General features: G+C 31.6%; 1 protein-coding gene across 1 annotated transcript; it reads left to right on the top strand.

The window, feature by feature from the left end:
* The first annotated feature begins 1,400 nt into the window (after nt 1-1,400).
* LOC131643730 (chorismate synthase, chloroplastic-like) lies at nt 1,401-9,357 on the top strand. The gene is made up of 13 exons (XM_058914033.1): nt 1,401-1,716; nt 2,847-2,997; nt 3,209-3,285; nt 3,370-3,428; nt 3,535-3,618; nt 3,703-3,795; nt 5,047-5,127; nt 6,658-6,789; nt 7,548-7,650; nt 7,770-7,864; nt 7,962-8,027; nt 8,646-8,730; nt 8,841-9,357. Exons 1-13 carry the CDS (start codon nt 1,581-1,583, stop codon nt 8,984-8,986), a joined length of 1,308 nt encoding a protein of 435 aa, XP_058770016.1. The 5' UTR covers nt 1,401-1,580; the 3' UTR covers nt 8,987-9,357.
* Nucleotides 9,358-11,072: the final 1,715 nt, after the last annotated feature.

Genomic DNA, 11,072 nt, shown 5'->3' on the forward strand with positions numbered 1-11,072 from the left:
TGCTCAAGCACACAAGCAAGAGACTTTAAATGCTCAAACCTTCAAGTAAGAGACTTATAATGCTCAAGCACACAAGTAAGAGACCTCTAATGCTCAAGCTCACAAGAAAGAGACTTTTTACAATCTGACTTAGTAAGAAACATTATTGAAATATTACCTTGATTTACAATCAGAGGTATAAACAATAATACGACACAAAAAAACTCCAAGACTTAAGAATTTTTAGAATATACAAGAGTTGAGAAATCCTAAAATTGAGCTATTGTATTGATAGAGTAACAACTCTTTAGTTGTCAAGACGCAATGTTGTATTTTTCTTCAAATCTTCAACTCCTTAAATTGAGGAACATAAAAAAGTTGTTGAAGAAGATTTCATGCGCACGTAGTATTTTAGAGAAGCGTCATCAGAGACGTTGGAAAGCTTTCTGATCTGGTTAATGCCGTTGAAGAGCCATTTGAAATTCCTTTACTTCAAGAGCAATTAGTTGTTGCTTTCCTTCTATCTTGTTCTAACACAATTTTGTTCTAACACAACATTCCTCCCTATATTACCGATATCAAGGACTCGGGAGACAACTGTTCCGGGTTTGTCGAAGGCCCAATAAAACTGTATCTATTATATTTGTAGGTTGCTTGCTACTGTTATTATGCAGCCTGTGTGTTTATACTTTATAGTCTATTGTTTTCTAATTCTGGTTGTAACATACTACATCTCGTGCATTATATTATAATGAAATTACCTTTTGGCTTATGTTAAAAAAAATGTAGTTGACTCAATTCATAAATAACCATTTAAAAAAATTATCAAGCTATTATCTTTTGTTGAAAATTTTGAATATGAGAAGATGATTTTAAAATAAGAAGAATGAAATAAAAATGATTGAATAATTTGAATTCAGAGAATTTGACGTTTATTTTATTTTTTATTTTATAATCAAAAGTTTCATTTATTTGAAAAAAAATTTGTATTCGAAAGGAATAAAAGAATTTACATAAATTTCCAAATTGAATTTATAATTATAATATTTTAAATATTAAAAATATATGAATGAATATGTATTTATTTATTTTTATTATTCTATATAAAACAATTATTAAAAAAAGTAAATGAATTAAATATATTAATACCAATTCCTTTTCCACACCATTTTAAAATTATGCTATTTGAACCAAAAAAAACCACATTGTATTCATCATGTATTTATTTATGATTTTAACTACAATACATTGAATTAAAAAAAGAAGAAGCATTTTTTAAAATTGTTTTAAAAATATATCTAATTTTGGTTATCGGATTAAATACATGATTAAGTGAATTTGTAATATTCAGTGAATCCAACAAGATACAAAGAATTATCCATCTCCACATTCCTAACTCACCAACTTCCCAAACCCACATTTAAAAAATAGTGGGTAGGTAGTGACAATTGACAACTTAAAACACTACCATTTCACAATTCCCCTTTGCCACCAACCAATTCAACTTTTGTGAACTCAACACCAACACCCACCAAACCTGAAACAAAGACTATTTCATTTTCCTCAATTCATCATTCTCTTTTCCATTCCCAATTCCCATCATGGCTTCTTCTCTCTCCACCAAACCCTTCCTCACCGTTACCAGAACCGACTCCTTCACCGCATTCGGTTCTCCGAATTCCGATCTCCGATCTCTCTCCACCGTTTACCTCCGTCCTCGCTTCCCAAAGAAACTCCGTTAGTTCCCTCTCTCTCTCTGTTTTTTTTTTCATTCGAGAATTGTTAGTTGAATTTCCTGCTCCTTTGATTGAGTACTTTCGCGACCTGAAATTTTCGGTACTAGAATTAGATTATGGATATGGAGTTCATATCATGTAAGAATTTTTGAAATTGCATTGCATGTATTAGGTTATGTGTAATTGGATTTCAATTTCAATGTTATTAAGAGTTTGTTTGGATAAGCAGCTTATTTGTAGATTATAGCTCAAGTACTTATCAAAATAAGCACTTATGAATAAGCTCACATAAACCATTTTTATAACAAAAGATAACATAAATTCAAATTATTTTTTTATATGATATAAGTTGTTTTCTTAGTAAGTTCAAAAAGTGTATGAAAAATGTTATAAGCTGTATTGATATAGTCACCCAAATAGTGTCATAAAACTTAGGTTAGTGTATGTTTGGTTTAGCTTTTGGAAGAGCCAAGAATAATTTTAGAGGTGTAGAATTGATTCTGGAATGATTTTGAGGTGTTTGGTTCTTCTAAAGTAGAATTGATTGTGCCTCCAAAATTGATTCTACTTGAAGTTATAATTTGTAGTTTTTGAGGTTAAAACACTGAAATTTGTTGTTCAACTCACTTTTACATAAATGTATCCAAAATAAACCACTTTACATCCAACTCATTTTTAACCTGAATCAATTCTGTAAAATCAATTCACTATGAATCAATTCTCCTCACCGCAAAACTAAACATACACAATTGATAAACTCAAATAAGTCAATCCAAACATGATCCCCTTTAGGAATGGCTGATAGTGCTAACTTTCCTTGAACTGCCTTCAGGCGTAATTTTTTTGCCCATTTCAAATTTTAATCTCACTAGCTGATGTAGGAAGAGTCTGGAAATAAAATAACCAGTGAGAATTGAAAATGATATAGATAGTTCAGTTAAGTGATTTTTCCATCTTTATTTTTTCAACTTAAAATTCAAGTATGTTTGCTTTGAAACTATGTTAAACACAATGAATTAAAGGAAGTAGTTGCACTACTACTTCTCACGCTGGGTGCATCTTAGGAAGTCTAATATAATGGTACTGCGATGGCTGGGCATTTAAGTTTTTGACACCATTGATTTATTACAGAGATTGTGGCAGCTGGGAGCACCTACGGGAACCACTTTCGGGTTACGACATATGGAGAATCTCATGGAGGAGGTGTTGGTTGTGTCATTGATGGATGTCCTCCTCGCATCCCTCTTTCTGAAGCTGACATGCAAGAGGATCTTGACAGAAGGTAAATTGGCTTCAAAATTATTTCACTGTACTTGCTCTGTAAAATGGCTTTTGGAGGCTACATAGGAGTATTGTATAAGATGGATGTTATTGAAATGCATTCTGAACTGCTAGTAAAAGAATGTGACATTTATGAATAATAGCTGATAGGCCATGATTGCTTCTGGCACAGCACGACTTTAAAAAATAATAGTGCAAGTTCTTGTGTATAGGAGGCCAGGTCAGAGCCGAATTACAACTCCTAGAAAGGAGACTGATACATGTAAAATATTTTCAGGAGTTTCAGATGGTCAGTATTTCTTCCTACTACTATTATCTGGGAAGTTGCAAGTTTCTTGACAAAAGTTCTTAATCTGTAATTTATTAATTGCAGGAGTTACTACAGGAACTCCAATCCATGTATTTGTGCCTAATACTGATCAAAGAGGAAATGTGAGTGTTGTTTCATGTCCAGAAATATTCATTAAAGATAAGCATTCATGTCCTTGATTTATGGGGCGGTTAAATTTTTGTACTTTCGGCTGTTTTTTTCTTTCAGGATTATAGCGAGATGTCATTAGCTTATAGGCCTTCCCATGCAGATGCAACCTATGACATGAAGTATGGTGTCAGATCAGTTCAGGTATTGACCTTTACAATGTAATAAGAGGTATTTTCATTCAATGAGATATGTATTAAGCTCATATGTCTTAACTCCTATATTTAGGGTGGTGGTAGATCTTCTGCTAGAGAAACCATTGGAAGGGTTGCTTCTGGCGCTGTTGCTAAGAAAATCCTTAAAAAGTTTGCTGGAACTGAGGTGTGTTACTAGTCTCACAAGTTTAGCTAATATTTCTTCAATTTTTTAATAAACTAAGAATATTTATCATATTAGGAGTGTGTCAGGCTTTTTTGACCGTCCAATAGAAAATTGGTATTGGGAAATCCCTTGAAAGAACAATACAAAACTGAGGGAATGCATCCTCCTTGCCCAAAGACTCATATTTCCTATCAACTGGCATCATGCCACTCCCTCTCGACTTATCTCTTATTTATGGGCAAAATACCTCAATTGTTACAGTTATCTCTGTCCAACCAAACCAACTAACTACTTGATAAATCCTCTATCGAAATGTCCTAACAAACACCTCACCCACCTAATGAAAATCATTCACCTTGTCCTCAAGTTGAACATCTTGTAGTTTCTGAATTCATTATTCCACCAAGGTCCCTAATATTGGAAACACGGTGTATAGGATATACATATGAAAAATTAGGATTTTTTTTCGCCCTCTGTGTAATATAAAGGTTATCTTGTTTTAGTTCCTGTAATTTTTTTTTTGGCTGAAATGGTCCCTATAATATTTACCTTTTTCACTTCAGTCGATGTTTGTTTTGTTTCAGTCCCTATATATACTTTTTTGGGGTTTGTTTTAGTCCCTGTAATATTTATTTTACGCAAAATTTGTGATTGTATGATATTGTTAGGCCTGTTACTAAGGAAGGAAACTCAAATGAGCAATTAGTCCATCAAGGCAATAGTAGGCTTAGGATTTGGTACGTATATTCTAGAAACGGTGAGGTGGGAACTTCTAGTATTAAGTGAGTATTAGTGACATGGCAGTAAAAGGTTGAGACTTTTATCTGTTTCCTGATTATCTGGAGTTGAGTGTGGATTGAGGGGTATTTTAAGAATTGAGAAACTAGTTTGAGTAGCTTCCTATAGGAGCCTAGTTCTGTGGCAGATTTGGGGTACTGTCCCTATCTGCAATTCCTTCACTATTCATCAATAATACACAATCTCTTGATCATTTCTGTTTTTTATATTTTGCATTTTGTCTGAGTGATTCATTTTCTGGTTCGCAACAGATAGGGACTCGGAAAAAAAGTGAGTATTCCAGAGACTCACCAAAAAATAGTTAGTGTAGGTACCAAAACAAAATAACAAGGTCCGAAATGTAAAATGGGCATCCTCCTAACGATATTGATCTTATGTAATATGATGTAGATATATGTGCTTTATTTGCTAATTCCTTCAGAAGTATCCTTAGCTAATTTCTTGGATTTTCAGATTCTTGCCTATGTCTCTCAAGTTCACAAGATTATTCTTCCTGAGGACTTAATTGATAACGATGCACTGACACTTGATCAGGTATAAATATAATTGTTATTTTCATATTTATATATGCTAGAATGTACCTTTTGTAAAATTGTTTGCATTAGATTTTGTGCTGTCATGTATTATAAACACCAAGCTGGCTATCTGTTTTATTTTTATATCCTTTTTTATGGATATTCGGATGCTACTAAGTAGCAAATATTTTTGTCAAGCCTGCTTATCACTAACTAGAAAGACTACTTATAATTCCATTTCTTGGAATGCATTTTCAAATCACGCATAAAAGTTAAAACTATTGATTTTGTCGGAAGAAATTTTGACATTCATGTATGAAATGACTAAATTGTCCATATTTAATTAACTTTTATTTTTCACATTTAAAATAAATTCACTCTAGATTATCAAATTGAAAAGAAAAATTTCAGTTCACATATAGAATATATATTCTATATAATATAACACATAATTATAAAAGCTAAAAGTCTAAAACGGATTTTGCCAAAGAGACTGATGATAGAAACCAGAATTTATACTACTGAAACTGTATTTATTATTTACTGAAAATGGAGCTTCACAGCCCTTACAATAGTGGAAAACAGAAAAAGAAAATGTAAACCAGAATTCTATGAACTCCGAAACCAAAGAGAAATCTCTCCTAACTATTTACCAACAAACTTTCTGAGTATCTCTCAACTTCCCTTCCCTCTCTCTCTCTCTCTTTTAACAGAAATTTCGTAAAATTTAGGGAATGTTCTTACTAACACTTATTGGTCTAAGGCCCAAACTCAGGGTCCTATCATAGTCCATAGACAAAAGTGACTCATGGAGGAAGAAATCTAATTGCGATCTTAAACTGAGACTTAATGTAATTTGTACATGACTGATGAGTATTACCAAGAAAATGACTTTTACATTATTAAGAAAAGGGTAATGCTAACTTGTGCCCCAAGGGCACATGTTTAGAAATCTATAAATGGAGTGATTGTGTTGAAAAAGTAAATAAATAAATTAACTATGAACTTTTAATCAAATCAATACACAATTTTCAAACACAAAGTTTCTATATCCAACACAAACATTCCATTTGTAGATTTCTAAACATGTGCCCTTGGGGCACAAATTAGCATTACCCTTAAGAAAATGGGCGATGGATTTTTTACCATCCCAATCGGTAAATGTGCATATTAGCGTCAACTGGTTTCTTGATTTGATATAACAATTTATACAAAATACAGATAATTAGTGCCTAAATAAACATCTCAAAGGGAGACAGTTTTCACATATTTATTTTTTACTTATGATGAAAGTATTGATTGAACTGTAATGGGACCTTTGATATAAAATGGATAAAATTTCATTCTCATATCAAAAAGTGGGTAATTCATATAGCTAGAATATTGAATGAGTTTAATTGTCATATACTTTCTCGTGTATTTTGACGAATTGGCTCATTATTTGTTATGACTTGTATTAATAATACTTGCTGGTGATATTATGATATTTTGTTCTTGCATCTCTGAAGCCAAATTCCTGGTTCGCCACTATGTTTTGAAATTTGTCCAGATTGAGAGTAACATTGTTAGATGTCCAGACCCTGAATACGCAGAGAAGATGATAGCTGCTATTGATGCTGTCCGGGTGAAAGGTGATTCTGTTGGTGGTGTTGTAACATGCATTGTGAGGAACTGTCCACGCGTAAGTCTTTCCACTTTTCTGTCAAGTAAAAAAAACATCTGCAAAATAATAGGGTTTAGTGTAGAAATTAACTTCTAAAAGGGTTTTATGAGAATATATTTGGCTTGCAGCATTTCAATGGAAACATAACGGCGACACTGTAATGAATCAGATTGAAAGAACAAAATTTGTAAACCAAAAATTGCAAAAGACTCTACATATTTTTTAATATATGTATTTATATATATTTTCCTCAGAATATCTTTCAGCTCTGGCTCCTGACTGGAATATTGCATCATATGATTGATCCAGAAATAAATTTAGTAAATATATGTCATATAGATTCTTGTGGTAATTATAGAAAAATCAGTGGAAATTAAATAAACTCAGAAGCTGTGCTCTTTAGTTATCTGTGATTTCATGAGTTTGGAAGGTCACCTTCCAGGTATTTGCTGTACTCATCAATCATCAGTATACCCCTAGAAATATTAAGTTCGCAGCCTATCAATATTAGATTGCTATTTGAGATATGATTGTGCTATTTGATATTTTAATAATAAGAATGTGAGAAAAAGGAAGAAAACAACACTGCTTTGAAACAACCCGTGTTGATTTGCAGCTTTGTATCTCCCTTTGTTTGCCTACTGGAATGCCTTATATCTTATATACACATCTGATCATTACATTGTTTTACATTCAAGTACTTTAAATTATGCTTGTGTTCAAATTTTTAATTTTGTTTTTCAATTATAATAGAAACTAACTTTATTATTTCTCAGGGTCTTGGTTCGCCAGTATTTGACAAACTTGAAGCTGAGCTGGCCAAAGCTGCTATGTCATTGCCTGCAACTAAGGGTTTTCAATTTGGTAGTGGGTTTGCAGGTATTGAATCTTGCTTATGCATGAGTACTTTGTCTTATACATGGATAATTGAACAATATAATTTTCTTTGATCACTTGTGTCTGGTGTATCTTCTGATGGCTTAGTGAAATCATAATAGGTACGTTTTTGACTGGAAGTGAACACAATGATGAGTTCTATATAGATCAAAATGGAAATGTGAGGACAAGAACAAACCGCTCTGGTGGGATACAGGTATTTATTCTGTTCAATAGCAAATTAGTTGTTTCTATATATGCTGTATGACATTCATGCACTTTTTTTTAATCGTATTGTTTATATTAAAAATTAGGGTGGAATTTCCAATGGAGAAATAATTAACATGAGAGTAGCTTTCAAGCCGACATCAACTATTACGGTAAGTCCAACATTCTCTCTCACACACACACACACATCATACATCATAGATCATAGCAAAAACCAGTGCCAGGGGAGTAAATGAAATGAGCCAAGCTCTCAACTTCTAAATTGGATTGTTAAGATAAAGCTTGATGGATAACTGAAAAATCATACACTGTTTTATGATACCTAACTTTCCCTTTGCTACATAAATCCTCTAATTGCAAGAATTATTTTGGTTCTATGGGGAAACAAACCTTCCTATCTATTTGTAATCATCTATCAATATTAATAAATACATCATTGCATTAAAAAAATTGCGCCCACCCTTTCACCTTTTTCACCCTTGAAGTAAGGCGTGTTTACCAAAACACAACTACTGAAGCTGCTACTTTGATTTCCATTTTCTCTATTTGAATGAGACAATTGCATAGTTATGAATAGTAAACGTCATCTGATTAGCGTACATGATGTATGATTTATTCTTCATAGATATGCTCTATTTTTGGGGTAGCAACTGAGGGAGCCTTTTGTTTGCGTTCTTCTACTACCTCCAGTTCCTTGGCATGTTTTGTTGCACATGATGATGACTTTTTGCTATTTGATATGATTTGAACATAATGTTATACATGTGCAGAAGAAGCAATCTACAGTGACTCGGGATAAGAAAGAAACAGATCTCATAGCCCGTGGTCGTCATGATCCTTGTGTTGTCCCGAGAGGTTAGTATCTCAACCTTTTTTGAAGTGCTGTCTTTATTAAATTTCAAGTTTTGCCTTTTCATCACTAGAAAAGAAAATTTCTTAAATTTTTATTTGGACTGGGCTTGCAGCTGTACCCATGGTAGAGGCTATGGTAGCTTTGGTACTTGTGGACCAATTGATGGCCCAATATGCACAAAGTAATCTATTTCCCGTGAACCTTGATTTTCAAGAATCTATGTCAGCCAAATTAGAAACAGAAGAAGTGCACTTTTGAAAATGAAGTGGGTGCATAAGTCAATAGTTGGCCTCAGATAAAGTCTTCATTCTGGCTAGTGTTTACTCGACAGTTACTTCGATTTGATGAAAAGTTCAAATTTCCTTAAGAGGACCCGGCTCTTGGTCTGCATCTCATATTCTGGCAAATATGTATGTTTGTGGGTGCTTTGTATTAATACATAAAGGTTAAACTATGTTTTTCTCTTTGCTTTTTTGTCAACATTGTTTCTAGAGTGCCATGCTGCAAAGGCACAGATAGATGTATTTTATAATGAATCGTATTTGTTGTAAGAAATTTTGTAGTTTCTGAAGTCTGAATTCTCATAAGTGCTGCTCTGCCTTCAATAAATCAAGCTTTGGCGAGTTTAACTTGTTCGTGTTACCCTTTAAGGTTATATTATGAAGAAAAAATTGTACTTTTTGTTGTATGAAAATTGGACTCTATCTTATTACTTATTTATGTGTATTAATTAGCATATATAGACATATAGTGAGTAAAAACTTCACAAAACAACAAAGGAGTACTCAAAATCTTTGTTGCATTCCTGTTTAATTATTCCTGGATCTCCGGATTGGAATGTTGGGCTATATGACTAAACTGGTGGTGCACGAGTTGTTTTTACCTGCTACCTTGTCTTGAGAATTTCTTTGTACACCAATAAGTGAAAAATATCCCTGAATACTCCAAAATATCTTTTATATATACATATCCGAAGAATCTCAATATTTCAGTTTCAATAGATTTTCGGATATGTACATCCGAAGTAATAAATATCCCTATTTTATTTTAATTTAATTTTGAAAAATATGTATTTATAATATTATTAAAGTGAATTATTATAAATAAAAAATTATTTAAATATAAATTGTTATAAATAAGAAATAAAGAGATTAAATTATAAATAATGAATAAAAATTAAATAAAATTTTAATTTTGTAATAATTTATCAGTCACAATTTTTTTAAATTATAAAAATAATTATTTTTTAAATGACTACAACATTATAAAGAATTACAGCATTTGAATTACAGCATTACAAATGCGTTCGAATAAATTTGAACTCTCTAATTCATAAGAAAATTTTAGAGTAATGTTGTTAATTAATAAAATTATCATGTTAAAAATATCCTCCTTTTTGTTTTATAATTTTTAATTTATATTAATTTTTTTAAAATTACTTTTATATGAAAGTAATGTGTTGATTTAAATATTTAATAGGTTGATCATCGTTATTTATAAATTATTATTATATCTTGGTATATATTTAATTATACTATTAATACAATTAGTTCACCTTGATTTTAATTTTTTAACAAATATTAGGTTATTTTGAAAATACATTTCTGAAAAATCTCAACACTAAATATTGAAATATTTCAAAATTGTACCCTCCAAAATTTTGAAAATACCAAAAGATATAAATTTAATACGTTCGGAGATGCATCTCCGAATTCTATGAAAAAAAAAGAAATTTCACCAAAACTCTCTAGAAATGTATATGGGTGTACAAAAAGTTTTTTTTTTTTTTTAAGGGTGTGATTGTTTTGAGAGAGTTAGTGAAGAGAAAAAGAGAAGAAAAGTAATACACTTCTCTTGATTGGATAGAAGAGAGAAAGTTGGATAGAAGAGTGAAAGAAGAGAAGTAATATACTTCTCTTGATGGGATAGAAGAGAACTTGTAAAGAGAAAATAAAAACATGTGGGCCCTATCACCTATTACACTAATTTCACGTTGAATAACAAGTATTGTGGTCTTTTTGTCATTTCAAACAGAACTATATGTCTCTCATTCCAATTTCTATTCAATCAAGCTTTCCAATTTCTATTCAATGAAGCAAGAGAAGAGAAATAATACACTTATTCCTTCTTTATTTCTTCAATTTTTCTCTCATACCAATCAATACCATAAATCTATCATATTTCTCTTCTTTTTCTATCTTTACACACTCTCTCTTTATATATTTTTCTCGTCACAACTTCTCTCCTAAACCAAACACACTCTAAGAGAATTTCTTAGTCCATCATATGAGATGGAAAAGAATCTTATAGAAATTCAAAAAATGCCCCTGAATTTTTCAAAAAT

This window comes from Vicia villosa, linkage group LG1 (assembly GCF_029867415.1).
Source record: "Vicia villosa cultivar HV-30 ecotype Madison, WI linkage group LG1, Vvil1.0, whole genome shotgun sequence".
Taxonomy (NCBI): Eukaryota; Viridiplantae; Streptophyta; class Magnoliopsida; order Fabales; family Fabaceae; genus Vicia; species Vicia villosa.

What these genes read in the sequence shown, in the direction of transcription:
- LOC131643730 (XM_058914033.1), top strand. Translation starts at nt 1,581, where the DNA reads ATGGCTTCTTCTCTCTCCACCAAACCCTTCCTCACCGTTACCAGAACC. An exon ending in ATTTTCAGGAGTTTCAGATG is followed by an intron (nt 3,286 to 3,369) that starts GTCAGTATTTCT and finishes TATTAATTGCAG; the next exon opens with GAGTTACTACAGGAACTCCA. An exon ending in ATGGTGTCAGATCAGTTCAG is followed by an intron (nt 3,619 to 3,702) that starts GTATTGACCTTT and finishes TCCTATATTTAG; the next exon opens with GGTGGTGGTAGATCTTCTGC.